The 25,883-nt window shown below is 43.1% G+C and overlaps 1 protein-coding gene across 1 annotated transcript; it reads left to right on the top strand.

The window, feature by feature from the left end:
• Window positions 1–275: 275 nt before the first annotated feature.
• actr3 (actin related protein 3) lies at window positions 276–13,610 on the top strand. Its single transcript, XM_047046564.1, has 12 exons — window positions 276–476; window positions 5,577–5,632; window positions 6,161–6,285; window positions 7,134–7,244; window positions 7,462–7,557; window positions 8,414–8,521; window positions 8,653–8,796; window positions 10,156–10,329; window positions 10,688–10,780; window positions 11,032–11,157; window positions 11,540–11,623; window positions 12,485–13,610. The coding sequence occupies exons 1-12, from the start codon at window positions 433–435 to the stop codon at window positions 12,578–12,580; spliced, it is 1,257 nt and encodes a 418-aa protein (XP_046902520.1). The 5' UTR covers window positions 276–432; the 3' UTR covers window positions 12,581–13,610.
• The last annotated feature ends 12,273 nt before the right edge of the window (window positions 13,611–25,883 follow it).

Below are 25,883 nucleotides of genomic sequence, written 5' to 3'. Positions count from 1 at the left end.
AGCCCCTCTAACTATAAATTGTGTCTTTGACAGCAGCAATCTTTGGAATTTGTGTTTAGTGTGCTGGCTAACTGATAGGCTACATGCGTTGAGAATTAATTCGCAATTGTAAATTATACATGTGTTCAAACGTATGCTGTATATGTTTTGGGCCTCAAAATATATATCTTGCATCTGCAAATTATTCTGCTTCTTGCTATTCTCTCACAGGAAAGGGCACCGTGATTGACAGCTGCTGCGAGGAACTCTGCCTGCATCGCTCCCCGGCGTCAGCCATCTTGCCTCTCCCTGTTTGCCTGAAACCTAGTGCGGAAGTAGAAACTGCACTGTGCGGGTTTAGGGTTCCGCCTGTGGACGGCTTGCAAGATCATACACCCGACACAGACTGTTCTCCACCAAAGCAGTTTTCGGTGATTACCACAAGAGCAAGAGATGGCAGGACGGTTACCGGCGTGTGTTGTTGACTGCGGTACAGGGTAAGATATTCAAACTAGACCGCCTTGCAGAGAGAGCACGGAGATTTTGGGTGTCACCGAGCAGACGTTGACAGCAACTGGGTGTGTTTGCGAGCTAGCTTGCCTCATAGCATCGTTGTAGCCTTCCGTATCCATTCATTGCAAAAATCATGATTTTAAATCGTGTTGCTAAGTGTTCCATGCACGCCTGATCAATAGAAATCGGTGTAAGGTGTGATCATTTTCGATTAGCTTGCTACACTAAAAGCTGATATTTGCTATCATCATCAGAAATGGTTTTCTTCCTGTCGAAAGGATTTCATACTAGCAAGCATCCACCCATAGACATCTTTGTATCTGCTCTTTCGCCTCGGAGCCTCAATGTTATATAATCTATGCATGTCCTATGCGTATGGGTAGTGTATGCAGTAATGTATACAGTTATTGTCCATTTGACTTTGGAAAATGCAATTCATAGTTAGCTAAGTATTTTACAGCGGTAGCTCATAAGTCCCGGCTTTGAGCACGCGCACAACGACTTCCTACATTGTCGACACTTCCTCGTTCAAGCTTTTTAGTCCATATATGGTCGTTTTTCGGCATCCGAACATGTTTTTTTGATTAAGTTCTCTAATTTCTCCCCTTTACTCGACGTCTGCTTTTCTACTTAATCCATTTTATAATCCATTAAATATGATGTAATGCATTTTGTATTAGGGAAAATCATATTATACAGGCAGGGAAAATCATAAGAAGTAGGGTGACCTCACGATTCTAAAACAATGTTTGCATTGGTTGTACTAACTTCCGCTTCTCTGTCAATCACGTACCGTGTATTGACTTGATCACCGTTGTACTTTTGGTGACTTTTTGGATTTATCCATATACATCCAAGTTTATCTCAACCAACCGACTTCATGTACATTGAATTTACTCATTTTTAGGCCTCTAGCACCCTCCACCTTTTCGTGTATTCTTCAGTGACTAAACATGACTATATGAGTCGTAATATCTGTTTCAGATCCCCTTCCTTTCAAACACACTGTTCCGAATAACAAAATGGGCCGATACAGTTGTTAAGATATTAGCCTGGTATGCTAGACAGGGGATGGATACTTTTGTGGTGTGTTTGCATGTAGAGACCTGAACTCTTCACTCCCTGTCCTGCATACCTCTCCACATCCCCCCACCCTCTGGGTCATTAGCTAGTGCATCTGGTCTGAACGGCCCAGGAAGAGATCTCTGCTGTTCAGGAGGGAGAATCAGGCTACTGCTTCTGCAGAGCAGATGTGGTGAAATGCTGAGAAGGCTGAAAGGCTAGCTGCTTAGGTATGAGCCTGGCAGCTGAGCGCGGTCCACCTGAGTCATGCAAAAGAAAAGTGAGAAAACTCTCACTACTATTTTTAGAGCTTAATTGCATAGCGACAGTGCTAATTCTGATCTTCCTGCCTCAAAGTGAACCTATTTTATTTGCTACTGAGTGTTGCTTTTAAGAAAAGCAAGGCAAATAATTCTTGATTGGGAATCTCAAAGCAATGTTCAAAGAAAAGGAGCAATACTTCATTTTATAGTTGTGTAAATGCAGAGTTTTCAGGTTAAGCATCCACTGAAATGGGATAGAGCCAAGTTGTTTCTTAGCCAACATACATTTAAGATCAGCTCTTTAAACTTGGATTAAGCACTTGTCACACACATGACTTGCCTAGTTTGTAGCACTGTCCAGCAGTGTTGTCAGTGTTTGTTATATTATTTAACATCAGTGACTGAAGTATGTCCGCAGGTTGCCGTGGTGTAACTAGGCTTGTTTAGGCTGGTTGATGTTCAGACAAGCCTAGACTGTTCTGTGGAATGAACCTAAAATCCAAGTCTCTTTGTGTCCTCCACAATCTAAGGTTATTTGATGCTATACATGCAATTTTATATTAAATGGTCCTAGTATGTACAACCTTATCTAGAGAACCTCCCAGACTTAGTTCCAGTAAAATTCTTTGATCGTGTCCTTTTGAAGACAGCCAACACATCCTGTCCTTCTCCTATGAACTTCAGGTCAAAGAAGGCAGTGTTATGGCCAGGATGTACCCTAGCATGGCCACAGTGCTTTTGGCAGGCCTCAGTACTGTCTACCACCAGCCCTCCGCGGGAAGCTCGAGCATCGGCTACATCTGGATAGCACGTGCCCAGCAAAGACCCACTTCACTTCAGAGCTAGCTGAGGAGGGTTGAAAACATTGTCTTCGATGCTAAATGTTAAAAGCATTCTCCAAGGGTTTGTTTTGATGCAGGCAAAATTATTTAAATGGTTGAAACCTCTTTGGTCGATGGTGGTGTTGATCAGTCTACGACATGCTACATGGCTAGTGTTAAGGATAGTGTAAACTGGGTGTTGAGAGGAAGAATGATACACGGTTAAGCATCGGACCATGTTACTTATAGTTTAATTAGTAATGATGCAATCACAAGATACACAATGAAAACAACACACCAAGATGTCCGTAGTCTAGTACAATGAATCAGTCGATGATGCAAAAGCAGTCGTCCCACCAAAACAGAGTATAAGACTAGAACGAACGAAGGCCTTCGTTGAGAAAGTGGTCGTGACAGAATATCAGAGAAAGTTCTGCCCCTCCCAAGTTCTGTCTCCCCGCCCTTGGGAGACAGATCTTGTACTCCCCAGAGAGGGAGGTCTGGTGAGTGGCCATTGGTCAGGAGACCTTGGGGTGGCTATTGTTAACCAATTAAATGTCCAGGGCGTTCATGCTGGCGCAAGGTGGGCAGTCCACGGACCTGGTGATGTTAGGAGAGGGAGGGGGCAGAGAAGACCCACAGGTCTGGTGTTGTTCAGGGAGGGGGGTGGACAAGACCCACAGGTCTGATGCAATCCAAGGGGGGGGGGGGGGTTTGAGTTCTCCAGAGTTGAGAGCAGGTCATCTCGAGGTCCTGATGATATACGGGGTGGGGTCTTCAAGGGGAAGGGGAGAGGGTAAGACCACTCCTAGGTCAGATGATGTAAAGGGGCAGATGGGCTCCAAGGAGAAGGGGAGCATCCAGTGAGAAGGGGGGGGGGGCAGGGTCTCCAGGGGAAGGGGGCATATTATCCATAGTAAGAACTGTCCGGTCTGACTCGTCCTGAAGCAGAGAAGAGTTATGTTCCCAGCATCACCTTATCTCCCAAGTTGACACTTTTACTCCCATGAGCTGACTAGCTCATTGTGCTCACACCAGTCCCTGAGCGTCACGAACTCGCCTCCCAAGTCAGTTTGCCTGACATCTGCATTCTTGTCCACACACCAAAGTTACATTTCAATGTTTCTTATCTGTTACTTTATTAAATCAATTGATCACATTCAATATTTGTATCTTAGTTATTAGCATTACAAAACATGTGTGTTTACATATTCATATTAGATATTGATTGGTATAGCAGCATTGATCAGCAGTATAATGCTATCATTCCCTCACAGTAGTCACACCCTTTAGAGGGTGTGAAAGGAGGGATCCATGAAACTTTAAAATATCCAGTTTTAATGTTGACACCACATAGTGGTGTCAAAGGAGGGATTGTGAGGGAATGATAGCATTATACTGCTGATCAATGCTGCTATACCAATCAATATCTAATATGAATATGTAAACACACATGTTTTGTAATGCTAATAACTAAGATACAAATATTGAATGTGATCAATTGATTTAATAAAGTAACAGATAAGAAACATTGAAATGTAACTTTGGTGTGTGGACAAGAATGCAGATGTCAGGCAAACTGACTTGGGAGGCGAGTTCGTGACGCTCAGGGACTGGTGTGAGCACAATGAGCTAGTCAGCTCATGGGAGTAAAAGTGTCAACTTGGGAGATAAGGTGATGCTGGGAACATAACTCTTCTCTGCTTCAGGACGAGTCAGACCGGACAGTTCTTACTATGGATAATATGCCCCCTTCCCCTGGAGACCCTGCCCCCCCCCCCTTCTCACTGGATGCTCCCCTTCTCCTTGGAGCCCATCTGCCCCTTTACATCATCTGACCTAGGAGTGGTCTTACCCTCTCCCCTTCCCCTTGAAGACCCCACCCCGTATATCATCAGGACCTCGAGATGACCTGCTCTCAACTCTGGAGAACTCAAACCCCCCCCCCCCCCTTGGATTGCATCAGACCTGTGGGTCTTGTCCACCCCCCTCCCTGAACAACACCAGACCTGTGGGTCTTCTCTGCCCCCTCCCTCTCCTAACATCACCAGGTCCGTGGACTGCCCACCTTGCGCCAGCATGAACGCCCTGGACATTTAATTGGTTAACAATAGCCACCCCAAGGTCTCCTGACCAATGGCCACTCACCAGACCTCCCTCTCTGGGGAGTACAAGATCTGTCTCCCAAGGGCGGGGAGACAGAACTTGGGAGGGGCAGAACTTTCTCTGATATTCTGTCACGACCACTTTCTCAACGAAGGCCTTCGTTCGTTCTAGTCTTATACTCTGTTTTGGTGGGACGACTGCTTTTGCATCATCGACTGATTCATTGTACTAGACTACGGACATCTTGGTGTGTTGTTTTCATTGTGTATCTTGTGATTGCATCATTACTAATTAAACTATAAGTAACATGGTCCGATGCTTAACCGTGTATCATTCTTCCTCTCAACACCCAGTTTACACTATCCTTAACACTAGCACTCTTATAATCTCCTGTGCAGATTTCACAGAGATGTGCACCAACTAACTTTCAAAATATTGTTTTGTATTCTTAACGACATCAGTCTTTTTACATTTTAATGTCTCACACTTTCAATTTAACTACCGACTAGTCAAATACTATACAAATCCCTTTAATGCAACAACCATATTCAAGAAAGTGCATTTTAGCATAAGTAGTTCCTTCGAGTGTGACATGAATGGCCCTTTCACAGCTCTCTCTATAGAGCCATGAGAGCTGGCCCACTGCCAGCCTACCACATTCAGCAGGACAGTGATGGGATTGATCAAAAGATAAGTTTAGGAAAGATAGCCAAATATCTTTTCATAAAATAAACTCGCCTGTGTGCCAAGTGGGTGCAGAACACTGGTGGATTAAGGGTTTTAGCTACTGTAGGAGGTGGTGTGATTGATGATGGGTCGCTTTCTCTTGCAGATACACTAAACTGGGGTACGCTGGGAACACTGAGCCACAGTTCATCGTTCCATCATGTGAGTATGTCTGCTTGGTAGGTCCTCCTTACTGGGTAGGTCCTCCTTACTGGGTAGGTCCTCCTTACTGGGCAGGTCCTCCTTGGGTGCCCTGGTACCTCACTGGGTAGGGCACCTACCACACGGTGGCCTGGGTTCAAATCCGGTTTGGGCCATTTCTGTATGTCTTTTCGCTTCTCTCTTTCTCCTACATTTCCTGTCTACCCCCAACTGTCTCTGTCTAATAAAGTTAAAAAAAAGGTTCCTCCTTACATTAGGGAAGTGGGCTGAGAAAAGCATCTCTAGTCTCTGTGTCGACATACAAATAAGAAATGAGCTTGTCTTTTATTAAACCGTGTCTTGGACTAGGCACATAGATGTGCATACCTAGTCTGCTGTACATAGTCACCGGAATTAAATCAGCCTGATAATCATTTCTCTCCTCTCCCTCACCTTTTACTTCCTCATACCTCCTCTCCTCATTTCCGCTTTCCCTCTCTTTTCCCTCCCTCCCTGTCTCTCTCCCTGTCTCCCTCCCTCCCGTCTCAGGTATTGCAATCAAAGAGTCGGCCAAGGTAGGGGACCAGGCCCAGAGAAGGATGATGAAAGGGGTGGATGATCTGGACTTCTACATCGGTGACGAGGCAATAGACAAGCCCACGTATGCTACAAAGGTACCGTGCCTTTTTTTTTTTTTATATCCGTGAGACCACAAGACCTGAATATGAGCGCAGCAAGACCACAACAAGACAGCCGTATGCCCATATTAACAACATCCAAAATACGCCACAAGCAAATCAATATATACCTGTAAGAAAAATCCTCAAAGGTGTCACTATTTATTCCCCTCATTACAAATACAATGCTTATTCACGCACATCGTACCGTATCTTATATTTTATGCATATTCTGTTAACGACACCATGTAGTTTGACTAGCACAGTGCCAGTCAGAGAACGGTGTGTCACAGCCGCACCTGCGCTCTGCACCGCAGATGAGTCCACACCTCTGTGGACCTTCTGTGCTACTCCGTCTGTAATTAAAGGACTGTTAAAAAAACAACACAACAAAAACAGTGGACCCTGCTGGCTCCAGCCGAGCGTCTCAAAGTACGGACTCACACTAGGGACAAGCAGAGCGGCTCGTGTTGGGCTGGTTATAAACATGCAGCTGTACACTGCTGTGTGAATGCAAAAGGCCTTAAGGCAGTAGGTACAGAACTCCTGAGTGTCCCAAAATCAGAGTTTGTCAAGTGTTTTCTTGCTGATCTTGGCAATACTTTTTCGGCACTCTCCAATACTTTGCTTAAAGCATTGCTGGGTTTCAGTGTTGAAGGATTTCAGTACCCATGGAAACTAAATTAATTCCATTACAAAAGCCTGCATGCATGCAATTTCAATCACCTTTATCAACGCATATCCTTTACCTGATAAAGGAATGACCACCATATATCTTCCCCCTGGCTTATCAAGTCCTAATGGGATTTTACATGAGTGAATGACCTTTGATCTTTCCTTCCCAGTGGCCCATCCGTCACGGCATCGTGGAAGACTGGGACCTGATGGAGAGGTTCATGGAGCAAGTCATCTTCAAGTATCTGAGGGCGGAGCCAGAAGACCACTACTTCCTGCTGGTAAGAGACAAGCTTCTGGCCGCTTGAGGGTGTTCTGTGAGACATGCTAGTGGCTCGGGGCTTAGTACTGGAGTTACGTTAGTCCAGGCCCTGTACAAACATACATTCTTCCTGGAGCAGAGTAATGCATGTTTGATGGTCTCAATTTGTCATCTTTATCTGAATTAGCTGGTTCGTCATTTGCAAACTTCTGGTCTCGTTTGTTCTCCCCTTGCAGACAGAACCACCTCTGAACACACCGGAGAACCGAGAGTACACTGCCGAGATCATGTTCGAGTCCTTCAACGTCCCTGGACTCTACATCGCCGTGCAGGTAAGGGCGTTGGGGAGCCGTCTCTGTGCAGGTAGGGCCGTTAGGGAGCCGTCTCTGTGCAGGTAGGGCCGTTAGGGAGCCGTCTCTGTGCAGGTAGGGCCGTTAGGGAGCCGTCTCTGTGCAGGTAGGGCCGTTAGGGAGCCGTCTCTGTGCAGGTAGGGCCGTTAGGGAGCCGTCTCTGTGCAGGTAAGGCCGTTAGGGAGCCGTCTCTGTGCAGGTAGGGCCGTTAGGGAGCCGTCTCTGTGCAGGTAAGGCCGTTAGGGAGCCGTCTCTGTGCAGGTAGGGCCGTAGGGAGCCGTCTCTGCAGGTAGGGCCGTGCTCCAGAGAGGCGTCTCTGTGCAGGGCAGACCTTTTCTCACGCTTACTGTGGAGGAAGAGAGTGAAGTCTGAGGGGAAATTTCACAACATTCAAATGCTGACCTTCTCAGATACTGAGACACCTTTCCTTTTAAGGAACTCTTTTTTGTATTTCATTTTTATATATCCTCCAAAATATAATCCTTTTATCATAATTAGAAGCACCTTTTTAATCATTTCAGAGTTTTGCATAATTTCAAGATATTCTTTGTCCACGTTTCTCCAAATTAACATTTAAGATATTCCAGATGGCTTTAGCGTGTTTTTTTCCTTTTTAAAAAAAAACCTTTTTACATGCCCCAAAAAACATTTCATTGTAGAGCTGTGTGTAGGGTGATTCACTCAGCGTCTTCTTGCCCCACTCACGCAAAAAGTCGCCAGATTTGTCGCTAGTCACTACATATTACTTTTTTGGTATCTAGGTAAGGTGAAAAATTGCAAAATCTAGCTAGGGACGTTGATGCTAAATTGGCAACACTGTTGTGTGTGTGTTCCCCAGGCAGTACTGGCTCTGGCTGCATCCTGGACGTCCAGGCAGGTGGGGGAGAGGACCCTGACAGGCACGGTCATCGACAGCGGGGACGGAGTCACTCACGTCATCCCTGTGGTGAGTGACACAGGCTGGGTTTCTGACAGACAATACACACACTAAAGTGATCAAATCTAGATTTTTTTTTTTTTTTTTCACAAACCTCTCTTTTTGATTTCAATGCTCTCATCCTCCTGTCTGGTTGCTAGGCGGAGGGCTACGTAATTGGCAGCTGTATAAAGCACATCCCCATCGCCGGGCGGGACATCACCTACTTCACCCAGCAGCTTCTGAGGGAGCGGGAGGTGGGAATCCCCCCGGAGCAGTCCCTGGAGACGGCCAAGGCTGTCAAGGTGGGCCAACAACTACATTTCCCATCAAGCCCCACTGTCTACTTCCTGGATTTGATGAGGCTGGAACATTGTCCCTTGTTCTATATCCATGACTGTAACTTAAGGAAGTTTAAGGTTATATACTTGAAGGGTATATTAAGGAAATGTCTAATTGTGTAATTTGATCTCTGTTTCTATGGAAAGATACAGTTGTAGGTCTACAGCTACATTTTCTAATCCTGTCACATGTGAATTCATAATGGGTACGGGGGGGGGGGGGGGGGGGGGGGGGGGGGGTGATGGTGAAATAATTGTAAGAACAGTAGATGGCACCATTGCCTCTTCCCACAAATTTCACAACATATTTTTTGTCCCCTGCTTGCCGGAAGGTCTTGATTTGTAGCAGTCTTGAGTATTTGCTATTCATCGATTTTAAGAACCCGGGGGCCGAGAGAGATACTTGTGGTATTTGATTTGCCCAGATTATTATTCACAACTTGACTCCCCTGGTGTGGAGTGTGTGGTTACCATTAGGACTCCACTTGTAATTGCTCCTTTGATATCAGTCGAATCAATTGTGATTCACCACATCTCTCTTCTTGATTCTAAGACCCAAATGTTTCTAGAAAGGAAGGAATCAACATTCTGCTGGGTTCCTTCTGTTGAAGACGGTTCTTTGTTATTTCAAGACGTACACCCGGGCTTCCTGGCTAGTGAGCCTTGATTACAGCTATTGTTTCCTTGATTTTGAGGGTAATTGGAAAGCATTTGTATTTGCTGCCCATCGTGGTGTGTTTTATGGAGAACCTGTACATGTGATTCCACGGATGGAAATCACACTCGTGTTTTTTTTAACATTGGTAGTTAGGAAGAACACTTCTCAGGGACCTTGCTGCTTGAATGACTGTCAATGGGTCTTGATTGCTCATCAAGGACAAAAACACAGACAACACCAACAGGCGTTGTTTTGCACACGCCACAATTTAAAGAATAAAAAAAAAGGATCTAGTGTAGATTGGGATTTACAAGATCACCTGTACACCATGTTCTTTTTCTTTTTAAAGGTTTTATGTATATTTTTTTAATGTTTGTACTGTTTTTGGGGGGGTTTGTTGCTTATGATTCATGTGAGGCTAAGGTGTTTAGACGTTGAGGTGTGTTCACACCCCTCCCGTAACTCTACCCCCTCCCCCCCAGGAGCGGTACAGCTATGTGTGTCCGGACCTTGAATCAGTACAGGTTGTGTGTTAGGGTCGGTACAGGTGGTGATGTAGTTGTGGTCTCCAGGAGCGGTACAGCTACGTGTGTCTGGACTTTGAGTCAGTACAGGTTGTGTGTTAGGGTCGGTACAGGTGGTGATGTAGTTGTGGTGGTCTCCAGGAGCGGTACAGCTACGTGTGTCCGGACCTGGTGAAGGAGTTCAGCAAGTACGATACGGACGGCTCCAAGTGGATCAAGCAGTACACCGGCATCAACGCCATCAGCAAGAAGGAATTCACCATCGACGTGGGATACGAGCGCTTCCTGGGACCGGAGATCTTCTTCCACCCTGAGGTGAGTGAGCGCGGCGCTGGGTATGGGAGGAGGTGTGAGTGTGCGGGGGCCCAGCAGTGTGGTTGGCTTGCACAGGCCTGCTTGTTTACTGTGTTGTAACGTCAGCCGTATCGTGACAGAGCAAGAGGGTCTTTCATCAGATGTGGCTGTAATAAAAGCCATTTACACAGTTCTGCACGAACGTCTGCTACAGGACCATGGAAACCGGCCAAATGGTGTGAAATTCAGGTCATGTTTCTGGGCGTGTGTCTGTATGTGTAATTTGTGTGCGTGTGTCTGGATGTGTGTGTGTGTGTGTATTAGAAAGGCATGCCTTTCTAATGTCTACAGTTGACCGTGTCACCTGTCTCTCCCTCAGTTCGCCAACCCAGACTTCACCCAGCCCATCTCTGAAGTGGTGGACGAGGTGATCCAGAACTGCCCCATTGACGTCAGACGTCCCCTCTACAAGGTAACCCCCCTGCTGCCTCGAACAGACAGCCAGTACCGAGGGTACCTGTAGCCAACAGTGTCCTCAGTGAAATATACTAGCCAAATACTAATCTTTCCCTGACGCTGACAACTAAAACAGAACTGGTCACTTCTGATTATTGATTTTTCTGCTGTACTTTCTCAAAGCTCTTTGCGTCGGTAAGGATGGAAGCGTCTGCTTGGTGAATAAGACATGGACCTCCCCGGTAATGCTCTGCTCTGTTTCTCCAGAACATCGTTCTGTCTGGAGGCTCCACCATGTTCAGGGACTTTGGCCGGCGCATGCAGAGAGACCTGAAGAGGACGGTCGACGCCCGTCTGAAGATGAGTGAGGAGCTGAGCGGCGGGAAGCTCAAGGTGAGGGCACCAGCCTGGCCTCCGTCCCTCCCTCCATCTCTCCATCCATCCCTCTGGCTTTCCCTCAATCTCTCCCTCCCTCCCGCCATCTCTGGCTTAGCCTCTGTCCTTTCCTCCAACCCTCTGAACTGGCTTGAGCACAGGGATGCCATACATATTTGCCCGATATCAATAACTTGACATTTCAGTAACTTTCCTGCAGATAAACATTAGCACAATTCTCACTTTTTATTCATTTGTTGCAATCCTGTTTACCATACTCATGCAGTAACCCTTACATTCTTATATTATTGAATAGATGTCGTAATGCAATGTAACCTATTAATTGTTACCCTCATCCAGTCATTATATTTCATTACTGGTGATTGATTTGTCTTTCCAGCCCAAGCCAATCGATGTGCAAGTCATCACACATCATATGCAGAGATATGCCGTGTGGTTCGGAGGGTCCATGTTAGCGTCAACCGTAAGCATCACAGCCTACCTCGAATAACTTTGGTCAAAAGTGTTTTTGTAATTATTAACCGTATGGATGGGAGTGTGTCTCCATGGACTGTTGAAGGTTTTACCTCCTGAAGTCTGATTCAGATTGACAAAGATACATCCATCATGTGAAGGCAACTACTCTTTAGAATATAGCCTCTGCACTGGATTGGTAATTGATGTCTGCATGATTATAATCATCATTCCATTTTACATTCACATTTCTGAATGGCAGAGCAATTAAATTACCAAAAGTGATTTTCTATTGGAGAAAATACACAATTTAGAATTAGAATGCTTTGTGAAGAGTTCATTTACAAAGGGTGATTGTGATTGTTTTGACATTTTACTCTTGGATGTTACTCATCATGAGTCAACTGAGAGTAGATGTTGTCTGACACAATATTTTCATGTACTATGATTATTTAATTTTGGTTTGGAAAATGTAAAATGCTGCTTCAACAGCTAAATTACTTAAGTGAAATGAAATAATACACTTCAGCATTCATGTGCTTCCTGTTTACGCAGATTAGTTTAATTGCACTTTGTGAACTTTGTCCATCTTAATTATGGCCCAATTTTGTGGATGAAGTTAATTTGGAAGACAACATCATTACTCGTACAAATCTGACCCAATCAAACTGGATTGTACATATTCACAAACTCATGGTTCTATTACAAGCCTGCAAAAATAACAGGGTTTCACAACAGTACCAAATAGACATATCATATTAATGAAATTTTGTGTTATTTCACACAACATCAAAGTTCAGGAAGACCGATAGCATTGTGGTGTATTCTTAGTAAACCTGTTGTCAACGCAAGTGCCCTGTCTGTCCTCCAGCCTGAGTTCTACCAGGTCTGCCACACCAAGAAGGACTATGAGGAGATTGGACCCAGCATCTGTCGCCACAACCCTGTCTTCGGAGTCATGTCCTAACTGGGGTGGAGCTGTCATAACAGATTAGTACGGGGTGTGGTGGGGTGTGGTGGGGTGTGGGTGGGGTGGGTGGGGTGTGGGTGGGGGTGGGGGGGTAGTTGGTGAGGGGATTCAGGGATGGTGCTCTTTGATTGCTTGTTCACTCTGGATGTCCGGATCGAGAGGGAGATACAGAATCATTATAAAAAGAAAAGAGAGAGAGACCAGACCAAACCCAGTCCGGCTGGAGAAGAGTTATTGTCAATGTTCCTTTTCCTTTCTTTTCTTTTCTTTTTTTCTTCCTTTTTGTCTTCGCTTTCCAAAATGAGGGAAAAAATGGTTTAGGCCAACCAAACCGATTTAAGATCGATTCCAGATCTGTTGAGCAACATACAGAACGCTTAATTATGATGATGATGGTGACAACGACAAAAGTATTATTGGTGATACTAATAAACCCGAAGTCATAAACCATTATTTATGTTTATTGAGTCTGGGCAATATCTGAAGACTCTTGATATTTTGTTATCATGACAAGTTTAGAACATATTATTGTCTCTTTATTTCTGCTTCAAATGCACTCTGTGTATCACGGCAAGAGCTTGTTTATATTTCATACAAAGGTTTTTTATATGTAAAACTTGGGAAATCAGGGGAAAAGATTTAATGCATACCAGTATCAGCAAGTGACTGTTTTAACCCTTAATGCAGCTTTGATACGCAGTATTTTCTTAAGTTTGAAAAAGAAATTCCACCATTCGACTCCATCTTTGTCCTTGCTATATGCCCTTTAATTCCCAATACATTTATTATCTATGTTTGCTTTCACTTTCCACCCATGCTAGATACCCACCTCTCAAACGCAACGAAAGAAAAGAACTGCTCGTGAAATATTAATGGTAAAATCGAAAAAGAGCGACTGTTTGACCAGTATTGTTAGCCTAGAACTCTCTTTCTTTTTTTTATTATATACCAAATTATTAAAAGGACAGGATTTCTGTATTTAATGCCTTGCAACATTCCAATAAAGGCTCAAATTTGTTTCTAAGTACACGGTTCTCTTGTGTGACCTATTTATTTAGTTTTAATAGGATTGGATAATATGTTTTGAACAAAATGCTGGTCTATTCATCTTGAAATGGACTATTGCCATTACTCAGCCCCAGAGAACACCTTCCTGGGTCCCCATGGTTACTCAGCCCCAGAGAACACCTTCCTGGGTCCCCATGGTTACTCAGGCCCAGAGAACACCTTCCTGGGTCCCCATGGTTACTCAGCCCCAGACCAGGAGAAACTGGAACCCTCTCACCCCTGACTGGCTACCAGGACATCAGTTCTCTGGGAAGTCCAATGCCAGTGTCTCATTGGACCCCGATGCAGGTTCTCAGTGGTTGTTTTAACCACCACCTGTTGATGGAGGACACAAAGTCTGCTGTGCCACTTTAGGGCATGCCTTTCTTGTTTTTGTAAGATCACAGCTCATTTAAAAAAGTAATCATTCCCTGCTTTCGTGGCGATCAATCCTGCTGATAATGGATTCTCGCTGAAGACGATACCAGCACTGGGAAGAAGCCGTCTGAGATCCCCATTCAAGGGGTGTTGTTCCAGCAGAAAAATCAATTTGGGGCACTGGGACCTAAATGGTCTATTTTCTAATGGTATTGTTTGTGCAAAACAGGACAAAGAATCCTGTGAGGTGTAGCCTACATCTGCTGTGACAGAACAGGTGAATTATGTTGACAGAGCAGAAATTGCAGGTTGGCCTGAGAATTAGAATGTGTTGTAGAGGAAATGGGTTTATTCTTGTTTGGGGTTTTGCATTTAGTGAGAGCATTGTGTTGTTAATTGAGTTCAAGTTCAGTCCAATTGCAAATCATTGAAAACACTACCATCGACGATAAATGCAGGTTGAATCACATTTTACATAGACCTTTGATCTTGAAGCAATCTGCTCCACATGCCTGTGAATACTGAATGGTGAGCGCCTTCTGTGTATTGAAATGCTCCGATGTTTTGTTGTTGTTTGACAACAGAGTAACATCCCTGCGAAAACAACACATAACACAGATACAATCCATTCAGGCTGCATCAGAGAAACATCGTAATCTGACCATCAGGGGTCTCTGTAACCACACATCAGTTAGCCTACATCTGTTGAAGCTAGTCTACAATGTGAGTTGAATTCAATGGGTCTGGGAGCCTACTGTAGGTCTTAAGGGAAATTACAGAACCTCATTCAGTTGTGGAATTCCTTTCACTCACAGGGACACAGGGACACGGAAACACAAATTCTGTTCAATCATACACGGTGAATCCACAGTCATTATAGCTTGGTTGAAACACCTCTCGCCGTTAGTGTCTTCAGAGGGCATCACATCGGAGGTCTCCACACGCACATTCTCCTGAGATTGAGCCATGAACCCGCAGAGCAGCCATGTCTCACATAATGGTAAATCAGAATGTGGGACTTCTTTGTGGTTGAGTTAAATACCAGTGTGTCACCTAGAGCAGATCGATTCCACACCACTTTTCCTTCAGGGACTTGAATAGCCGTCCCCTTCACATCATACAGTACATCCAATATCCCGATTCATTTGACGGCTAATGGGAGCTAGACTCGGTTGATTGCGGGTCCTTGTCTGTTCATAACTGGAACACAAAAGCAATACAAGGTCTATCGTCTGCGAGGGGCCGGAAACCAGTCTGTTCCTGTCTTGAACGGGTGCCAATCATGAGGAGGGCAAAAATGCTTCCTGAAAGATGACTTCTGTAATAACAAACATCAAGATAGAAAAGATTGGCTGTCTCTCCTGTGTAGCGGCTCTGCAGTGTCCTGTCCCCATTCTGTTACCCAACAAATAGGCCCAGACCCATCCTGGATGTACATGTGTTGAATAAGGAAATTTACAAAAGTCCACCACATAATGGCAGGAAAGAGAGGGTTATTTTTCAACACTTTGGTGCTAATTGAGCTATTTTTCCAATTTCCTCCTGCCCAAAGGCAAAAAAAACCCCTCTTAGTTCTCCTCTGAAAAATATTCTGAAGGCAGTCTAACATTTAAAGGAATAATAGACTCCTTGATTAAAGTAATAAATGAATGTTATTTATTTATTATCATTACATGTTTCACTTAATGAAAGATATAACCTTATTTGGATGTTTCACAAATACAGAAGTCAACAGTCTGGCTAGTGTGAGTCATAAAATATATAGAAATGGAAATAAAAAATAAGTGTTGTCGTCACCAGACTGTAATACACAATACATTTGCATTTATGCATACTTCTGCAACAGGTTAAACTTCAGTTCAAATGTACATTCTTGCGTGTTGTTACCAATACCTGACATTAACTAAAACACTATCTGTGTAGCCTGCATTGTTACAAACACTGACCACTGAGGAAGCTTTTCACTATGTCCTCCGTAAAACATATAATCTAGCTCTTGAGCCATAACATGGCAAACAACCAAAATCCAAAAGAAGAATCTAAAGATGTGCTCTGACCAAATCCGACCAAGCCATGGACAGGAGCATGTGGACTTGGTTCCCAGGGGCCCCGATGTGGCCCGTGCTCCTGTAGCAGGAACACACCAGCAGGACAGAGTGGTGCTGCAGTAATGCTGCAGACAGCAGGTCTGATTCAGCACACTGGACTCTTGACAAAAGCCAAGCCTTTTAGATCCTGATATGTTCCCCTTGAAAACTCCCAGCTTCAACTGACCATCAAGCATTCATTGTACTGCTAAGAATTCTTCAGCCCTCACTCACTTGTAAATCCCATTCTGTTGCAGTTGTCCCGAGGTAGAAGTCCAATTTCAGAGCCCAGTAGAAGTTAGTATGATGGAAGGGGGGGGACGGGACGTCAAGGTTGTCGAATGGGTTTTTTATCAGGCAGATTCCGGACTCGGCAGAGTCAAGATAGATTGAAGGGCCAGGGGAGTAGAGGGAAGATAAAATAGGTTCAAGCCTGATGGTTGAATAGAAGTGGATGGGATCGAGTCCAGGAGGAGATATCACACAGACAGGCTGAGATGTTGGAGGTGATAGGAGTCAGAACGAGGGAGGACGAGCCCCACTCGTGTGCAGGGAGAGGAGAGAGAGCGAGCGCAGGAAGGAGGTTTGAAGCACAGCTAATGTTTACCTCATCTCACCTTCCTACGTTTATTTTCTCTCTTCAGCCTCTTCCTTTCAACTTACAGACGGTCGTACGGGGTCTTGATATGGTGTGCCACAGTCCCCCAAAAAATAGTATCCATAGTTTAATATTCTTATTTCATGTTATTTAAAAAATCCCATCTCACTTTCCACCGAGTGTAAGTGCTTTTGAATTGAGATATTAACTATTTCTAGATAAATCTTGTGGTAATTCATGATTTCCATATTCATGTTTGCAGGTCATTTCAAGCTGATTGTTTTTCATTAAACAGTACACTGTGTTCTGAATGCCTTGGGTAATCACCTTTTGGCACAGAAAGACTATTAGCATAAGGACATTTAGACTTTTGGCCGAGGACTGAGGGTCAGGGAGGAGTACAATTTGAATATCTGCAGGAAGTAGAGTAGAGCTTCGTTCAGTTGGCAAATGTACATAATTGGGACATAGGAGGGAAACAGATGGTTCAGATGACCTCAGTGTGGCATTCCAAAAAGCAAAAGCATTTTTTTAAATGTTTTTTTCCAACTGCTGAATAACCAAACACCATGATTGGTTCACTGAATCCCTAAATGTGATGTTTTCGTAGGTTATCCGCTATCAAGGTTTCTTGTTACAGTTTTAGGGATAACTTTATTAATGAAGAACCGAGGAAAAAGGGGCTTTCTGTCGACACTCTGTAGGAGCACAGTTTGGAAATGCCGTTTGTAATTTGATTTTTAAATTATAATTTTTTACAAATATTAAATAAAAAATGTGCTTAAAATCAACGTTTATACTGAAATACAATAACCATCTTTTCTCAGAAGTGAAAACGGACTTCAGCGTGATTACCCGAACGAGACAGCTCCGGTTGTTTCTACTTGACATTACTTTCGTCTGCCGTTTGGTGTTGCTCACCAGACCACATCTTTCACATCAAAGCTCAGATATGTGTTCTCCTATCCCCACCTGTCTGGTCACTCTGCCCCTCTGAACCCCGCCGACATTAGAACCCATCACCCTGCTGACACCACCAGCCTACGCGCTCCTTATGGCTGCCGCCAAATCTACCGTCACTCCCTCTGTCTCCCTGACAGCGGCGCGGTCCCATGCCTCACAGCCTATTACAAGCAGGCGGATTCTTCAGAGGAACGGGGAAGGTCACTGACAGGGTCGTTCACCACACCTGCCACCTGCCTCTCAGGGTTTGTTGTTGCTACAACTCTGATCTGGCAGACTCAGCGTCCAATCACGTCGTGTCTGACAGGTGTTCCTTTCATGTTGACAACAGAACTCTGTTTCTACTGTAGGCCTACGTCAGGTGGTTCCGTCCACATGATTGTGACAGTTAATTAAAACCGTTGATGAAATTGATTTTGGGGTTTTCAAGGGCATCCAGTTCATTTACTGTAAATGTATCTGATGTTAAACTGCATAGGTGAATCCTATGCAGGGGTTTATTTTACTTTTTAATCCATCCATCCATGCTCAGGTCGAAATGCGATCAATCAGAAAGAATGACCATTATTATTACTTCACTTTTTAACTCATAGTGTGACTTGTAAGAAATAGTACTTTCAGTGTTCAAATAATTAAACACGGACCAGAAATGACAGCGTCTACAAGTCAAAGCAACTTGATTGTGAACTTACTGATTTTCTGAATGTATGTTACATTAGGGCAGACCGGGGACATATGTAACATGGGGTTAGTTGGGGACATGTGTAACATGGGGTTAGTTGTAACATGGGGTTAGTTGGGGACATATGTAACATGGGGTTAGTTGTAACATGGGGTTAGTTGGGGACATGTGTAACATGGGGTTAGTTGTAACATGGGGTTAGTTGGGGACATATGTAACATGGGGTTAGTTGTAACATGGGGTTAGTTGGGGACATGTGTAACATGGGGTTAGTTGTAACATGGGGTTAGTTGGGGACATATGTAACATGGGGTTAGTTGTAACATGGGGTTAGTTGGGGACATATGTAACATGGGGTTAGTTGGGGACATGTGTAACATGGGGTTAGTTGTAACATGGGGTTAGTTGGGGACATATGTAACATGGGGTTAGTTGGGGACATGTGTAACATGGGGTTAGTTGTAACATGGGGTTAGTTGGGGACATATGTAACATGGGGTTAGTTGTAACATGGGGTTAGTTGGGGACATATGTAACATGGGGTTAGTTGGGGACATGTGTAACATGGGGTTAGTTGTAACATGGGGTTAGTTGGGGACATGTGTAACATGGGGTTAGTTGGGGACATATGTAACATGGGGTTAGTTGTAACATGGGGTTAGTTGGGGACATATGTAACATGGGGTTAGTTGGGGACATATGTAACATGGGGTTAGTTGGGGACATATGTAACATGGGGTTAGTTGGGGACATGTGTAACATGGGGTTAGTTGTAACATGGGGTTAGTTGGGGACATGTGTAACATGGGGTTAGTTGTAACATGGGGTTAGTTGGGGACATATGTAACATGGGGTTAGTTGTAACATGGGGTTAGTTGGGGACATATGTAACATGGGGTTAGTTGGGGACATATGTAACATGGGGTTAGTTGGGGACATATGTAACATGGGGTTAGTTGGGGACATGTGTAACATGGGGTTAGTTGGGGACATATGTAACATGGGGTTAGTTGTAACATGGGGTTAGTTGGGGACATATGTAACATGGGGTTAGTTGTAACATGGGGTTAGTTGGGGACATATGTAACATAGGGTTAGTTGTAACATGGGGTTAGTTGGGGACATATGTAACATGGGGTTAGTTGGGGACATGTGTAACATGGGGTTAGTTGGGGACATGTGTAACATGGGGTTAGTTGTAACATGGGGTTAGTTGGGGACATATGTAACATGGGGTTAGTTGGGGACATGTGTAACATGGGGTTAGTTGTAACATGGGGTTTGATGGGGACATATGTAACATGGGGTTAGTTGTAACATGGGGTTAGTTGGGGACAATGTAACATGGGGTTAGTTGGGGACATGTGTAACATGGGGTTAGTTGTAACATGGGGTTAGTTGGGGACATATGTAACATGGGGTTAGTTGGGGACATATGTAACATGGGGTTAGTTGTAACATGGGGTTAGTTGTACACCGTCAGTTTGATCAAAGAGCAACCCATCCCCGGGTTCCCCTACCTAATATATGAGTGACCCAGAATATTTTCATAAAGATATTTTTCAAAATCACTTTGTAGGAGCAAACTTCTTTTTTTTTATCTCAATAAAAAAAGTAATTGGTTAGAATATATTTGAAAGGAGCCAAAGACTTTTTATGAATCTTGTCAGTGCTTCTAGTTCTTTTTAACCATTATGAATGAAATGCTTAATGCTTTGGCTGAATGCATTTGAGAAATAGCATTAGCCTTAGCATTAGCATTAGCATTAGCATTAGCCTTGTGCCACCCCTGCACATTGACATCAAATCAAATGTATTTGTATAGCCCTTGTTACACGTAAGCATGTCACAGAGGGCTTCACATACGCCCATAGAACTGCCCCTCAACCAACCTAAACCCTCAAGGACGTCAGATAACACTATCTAGCTGTTAAGAACTGGGGGCCCTTTCTGAAACTTAAAAGTAAAAAACTAACATTCTGGAGGCATGAACTTGGTAAAAATGAACAAATCACTAAGTATATTTTCAAAAAAAGTTCCAACCTTGTTCTAATGCTGTTATCTCTGTATGCTACTTATCTTTCACATCTGGTTCTGAGATTCGAAAACATTCTAAGCAACCAGATCTGAGTTCTGTGTCAGTCGTGATTATTTCAATGTTCAATCTCCGTTATAAGGCAATATGTCTGCCTGCAGTTGCTCTGATATTCAATATTAAAAAAGGCAAACAGGATCGGTTTGCTTGTGGTTTCCTGGAAAAAACATACACATTTGGAACCGTCTAAAGACATGCAGGCACAGACACATGCGTTCGCACACACACATAGAAGAATGATATTCACTTCAATGGAACAGAACAGTTTGACAGATTTCGCCCTTATTGGTGCTGACCTGTTGCTTTGACACATTATGGGAAAGTATACATTGTGTTCTAGACTTGCTCCATCAAAATGGTTCAACCTGGCTTGACCTTCTCCCTTTCCACACCTTCTCCAATCTCGTCTTCGTCCACTTGCTTCACCTTCCGACTGTTCCGTCCACAGAGGGCAGGAGGAAGGGTATAAACCGAAGCTTTGCAGAGAACCAGGGATTTAAAACGTTTCATCTTGGTGTGTCGTAAGTGTCAGACTGAGATTAAAGTCAGATTTAATAACAGATTTTTAGGATGGTACAAAATAATATAAAAAGATTAGATATGCAGTGATTACAAAATGTATCTGTGACGCAGGGGCCCTGATGTTTTCAAAATCATCTGTCTAGACCAGCGATTGAAAAAGTATGAAAAATGAATAAATATAAATAAAAACATTTATATATAGGCCGCTATTGTTAAACTTGTTATTAAAATTCTTACACATTTTTTAATGACATTTTGCCTTTAATTCATCATGCCGAAAATATATGAGCTATGCAAGTGGGCAGCAAAGTGGAAAAGGTCGTCAATGTCTGGTCTAGACCAATCAGGGCAAATTGAATTGATTTCTTACTTGGAATCAGTATGTCCTAAATACGCTTGAATTTCTTAATCCGAATAAATTACCTCACAATTTAATTAAGTGCATGTGTAATATGAAAGTTTGTCTCACCTGGAGGAACTTAGAATCATCAGGTGTTAGGGGCCCCCTGGTGACTGGAGATAGCCATCCTTTCAAACTGCCCGTCACCTTCACAGCTTAGAGAGATGAGATCATTTGCAGAGGATGTAAAAGCATTTCCATGTGAGAAATCTTGTTTCAGATGAAGATAGTGCTACTTAAACCAATTACTGCATCTATAAATATCTTTGTTAGGATGACAAAACCAAAACATAGATTGATTATACTTTCTTTTAAGAAGCAAAAAAATTGTATGTGTGGTCACCATGGTTGGGATTCAAGGCAATTTATTTTTGCTACACATACTGTGTTTTAATTTGACAGAAAGTGTGGTTTATCTTGAAAGTAATGTATTGACAGTAATATATGCAATGCTGTATTAATTATTATAGAAAAATTCACCACTAGGATGAAACCATGGGCGTGGTACTGTAACGACGATAGGTGGTGCACGACTCAGAATGTTCACAAAAGGTCTTTTTACTGGATACAAAAGGCACAGACTGACATGAGGTACAAAGACAAACTAGCAAAGAGAGATTGAAAAACAGGGGCTAAATAAACTGGGGCTAGATTGAAAACAGGTGCTGTCAATCAGGGCTGGGGAGGTCAATCACAGGCAGGGTAGGAGACACTGAAATGAGAGGACAGGTGAGTACACAGAAAAAACAAAGACATGACCTAGGGAATAGGGTGGGATGTGACAGGTACCATTAGAAAGCAATGCATTAAAATTCACTTTGCCACATGTATTGTATATTCTGCATCCCTGTTTATGGATTCAAGTACTAATATCCTAATGCCGGATAAAATAACCTGCTCCTCCCTCCTACTTTTTGCCTCTGCAGATCTCTATCAATTTGAAGTGAATGAAGTGTTTTGGCCTGTGAGGAATGATTGGATCCCATCTTAATGTAGAGAAAGCAGAGCCCTGAGGTATTGGGATTTGAGAAAGAAGGTGGAAATCAATTGCAGCCACTTGCCGGAGATATGGGCTGTTTATTCAGGGAGAAGAGGGGGAAAAGTCTGAAGAGGTACAAAACACTCAGAGGTAATAAGATTTCACCCACAGTTCCTCATGCAAGGGCCTCTTGAAACGGGCCACTCTTGCAAGGTTGTGTAGCCAATTTGTTCTCAAAATATATGCACAGTGAGAAACTGATAGATTAAGCCCAGACCAAGTTGCATTTAAATGGATGGCAGTCATTCACCTCACAATCAATGAACTACTATCTGCTCCTTAGCACTTCATTAACAACCAAAAAATACATTATTCACAACTTCTTGCTAAGGTATTTGGAAACCTTACATTACAACACTTCCATTGGTTGTGATTCATTTTTGTGTGTGTGAGACTGAGATGTGAGCTGTTGTTAAGGGGAGGCTCTTGAGAGTTACAACTTCATCAATATTTTATTCTGAATGATACTCATGCAAAGCACTCCGATTTTCGTACACACAAACACCCACGTAAACACAAGCACACTCAACAAACTCACTCACTCTCTATATTTATTTACAGATATCTTTGTCATACCATCTCTGTCTCTCCCACAAACACAAAGACACATGAGGACACATTAGCATTCGCCGCTCTCTCCGCCTCAGGTAGATGTGTTTTCATTAGCATCGCTGTGAGGCGTCTGCAAAGAATTCCTCTCCTGCCTGAGTAATCATTCCTGCCTGAGCACATGTTTCCCAGTAATCGTGTCTGTGGGCTTGCTTCCCCTACCCAGAGCTAAATGTTCATTAGGAACAAACCTCCCTAAACAGACGCTGCTCACCCTGTCGGGATCGCCCCCCTCATCTCCAAACAATCATTTGGGAACACAGTTATGGTGGAGGAGATAGAAATCCATTTGGCGTCAAAACACCCTCCTACTTGAATCGTGGAGTAAGGGGAGCAATCACAACCGTCTGGACTAAAATGCACTCTTGGCTTTAAGGACTTTCTATAAGTCTCTTGTCTGTACGATTCATTTTCATTTACATGGAGATTGTTTCCCACTGGGTTGAATACATAAAATTCAATTGGTTGTCACACAGCCAGTGCCAGATAGGGGTTTGCACTTCAGCGTCTGTAAAGCAGGGTCCAGTGGTCCTCAACGTCTGAGGGTCCATCTGCCAGACAGCCATTGTATCCTTTTTGTAGAGAGCCAATAAGTTGTCCCTTAAGTGACTTGTAAATGAGTTGGGTAACTAGTTGGGTTCAGTCCCAGTTCTTCAGAGTTCTCTAACCCTTTGTTTGTCCTCTGAGTGTAGGGACTGAAGCATCATCCAAGAACCTCCTTACACTGGTTTGTTTGTTTGAGAGTGTATTCTTTTACATATACATATTCACGCCCATTTGACACTAAGTTTGGTGGTGCAGTTCAACTTGTTTTGCCTCAATTCAAATTTCCCTCTGGATCTTTTCTTTTTTCACCTGCTAGTGAGGTATCCTAGTGAGGTATCCTAGTGAGGTATCCTAGTGAGGTAACCTAGTGAGGTAACCTAGTGAGGTATCCTAGTGAGGTAACCTAGTGAGGTAACCTAGTGAGGTAACCTAGTGAGGTATCCTAGTGAGGTATCCTAGTGAGGTAACCTAGTGAGGTATCCTAGTGAGGTAACCTAAAACCCTTTTTTTCCATAGTTCTGCACAACTCTATGTAATACAACAGCTACGACATGTCCTCCCACATGCTTAATGTAGTTAATTTAACAAAAATAGCTGATCAAACGAGGGATGCATGATAGAATTAAAGGAACCATGTAATCTAAAAACAAACAGAAACATTTGAAAATGTGTACACAAATAATTAATTAATTGTGGAAATGACATTAAGTAATCGATGAGGCTATGAGATATTACAAAGTACAGACCAAATTAAGGCCATTATGTATTACGAGATTTGGTAGGTAAACAAGGATAGTCAACAAAATAGATATCTAACTTGATCTGAATGTCTGTCCAGACTACCAAAGTTCCTAGAAACTTTCAAGACTTTTTAGAACACCCTCTGAGACCCAAGCAGTGAACCGCATCCTTCCCTTTTTGAAATCTCATCACAAAGTGGGAGTGATTGTTTTATCAGCAATACAGGGCTTGCACGACAACGGAAACAATATTGAGAGTAGAATTCACCTTGTAGGACAACAGTCTTTATGTACTTAAATCCCTTTCCTTTCATACCTAAGATGAGCTGGAATTGGTGCCACACCTCAACCTTCCAATGGTGATTTTCTGTCGAGAAAAGACGGTGAGTGTGTGTGTGCATGTATTTGCATATTGTAACTTATTTGCATTCAAATGTCTAGTCTGCAGGTCAAAACTAATGGGAAACATCTAACACAAAAACCAAACAATGATCAATTAGTGGATATGATAATAGGATTTTGTTTGATGTCCAACTTGTCTGATTGTTGGAGAATGTGGCAGTCCTCATACAGGGGGACATCATGTGTCATGCCTGCTGAGTTTGGACTAATGACAATTGCGAATTAAGTACTTTTTCATTAGTATTATTTTTTTTTTTTACAAGCAACTGCTCATTATAGCTTTAATTTGACACTCCAGTGGTGTGAGTCGTGGCAAACTTCTCATTATAAAGTCATAATTAAATTGTTTTATTTTATTTATTTATAACTGAAAGACAGTGTCTAGTAACATCCACCAAAAGTTATATCCCTGCTACTAGTTAGAGGTTGTAGTTTATTTCCATTTGACTGAAACTACAAAACCTTGGGTTAAGCTACATGTGTAATATTTTTTGTGCTACTGTCTTTATGGTGCTTCGTGAAGTATTTTGAAACAATGAAGACTTGATTGATAACCTTTATGAGGGACATTAACATTTCTATTTTATTTTTGCTTTTTAAGGATTTGAATGAAAATAGGAAACTTAATTCTCTCAGGAACATATTGAGCAGAAATATTTATGAATACACTGCATGATTGTTTACGTAATATTGAATATCTAATTGGCTGCGAATATCCAAACATAATGTATCCCACACAAAACACTTTGTCCAGTGAATAAATGAATTAAGAATGTGCTGCTTCACACAACTCTCATTCCTCTGAAATTGAATAGTTTTGCCTGGCCGTCCACCAAGTCTCATAAACACCACAGTAATGAAGTCTGGAAAGTGCTGGAAAGTTTAGCTGTAAATTCTGTGGAATCACACGCCCCTTGCACTCACGTTTTGATTGGTCGTTTGAGAAGCGGTTGACGTTTCACGACAACAGCACCCAGTTGATTCATTCAAATGATAAAACAGCTGTGATTTATTTTATTATGTGCTTGTGTTTGTTTTCATTACGGGAAGTGTGTGGTTGTCTGTGTGTGTGTGTGTGTCTGTGTAAGCGTGTATGTGTGTGGCAGTGTATAGACTGGATCAGCAATGTAAGGACTGTATCTAACTGCTTAGGGAAGAGATTGCAACTAAACACAAACTCATCAAGTATATT

Source organism: Hypomesus transpacificus, chromosome 23, assembly GCF_021917145.1.
Source record: "Hypomesus transpacificus isolate Combined female chromosome 23, fHypTra1, whole genome shotgun sequence".
NCBI lineage: Eukaryota > Metazoa > Chordata > Actinopteri > Osmeriformes > Osmeridae > Hypomesus > Hypomesus transpacificus.
Note: the sequence above shows the minus strand (reverse complement) of the source record. Positions and strands in the feature narration are given on the sequence as shown.

What these genes read in the sequence shown, in the direction of transcription:
- actr3 (XM_047046564.1), top strand. Translation starts at nt 433, where the DNA reads ATGGCAGGACGGTTACCGGCGTGTGTTGTTGACTGCGGTACAGG. An exon ending in AGCCCACGTATGCTACAAAG is followed by an intron (nt 6,286 to 7,133) that starts GTACCGTGCCTT and finishes TTTCCTTCCCAG; the next exon opens with TGGCCCATCCGTCACGGCAT. An exon ending in AGATCTTCTTCCACCCTGAG is followed by an intron (nt 10,330 to 10,687) that starts GTGAGTGAGCGC and finishes TCTCTCCCTCAG; the next exon opens with TTCGCCAACCCAGACTTCAC.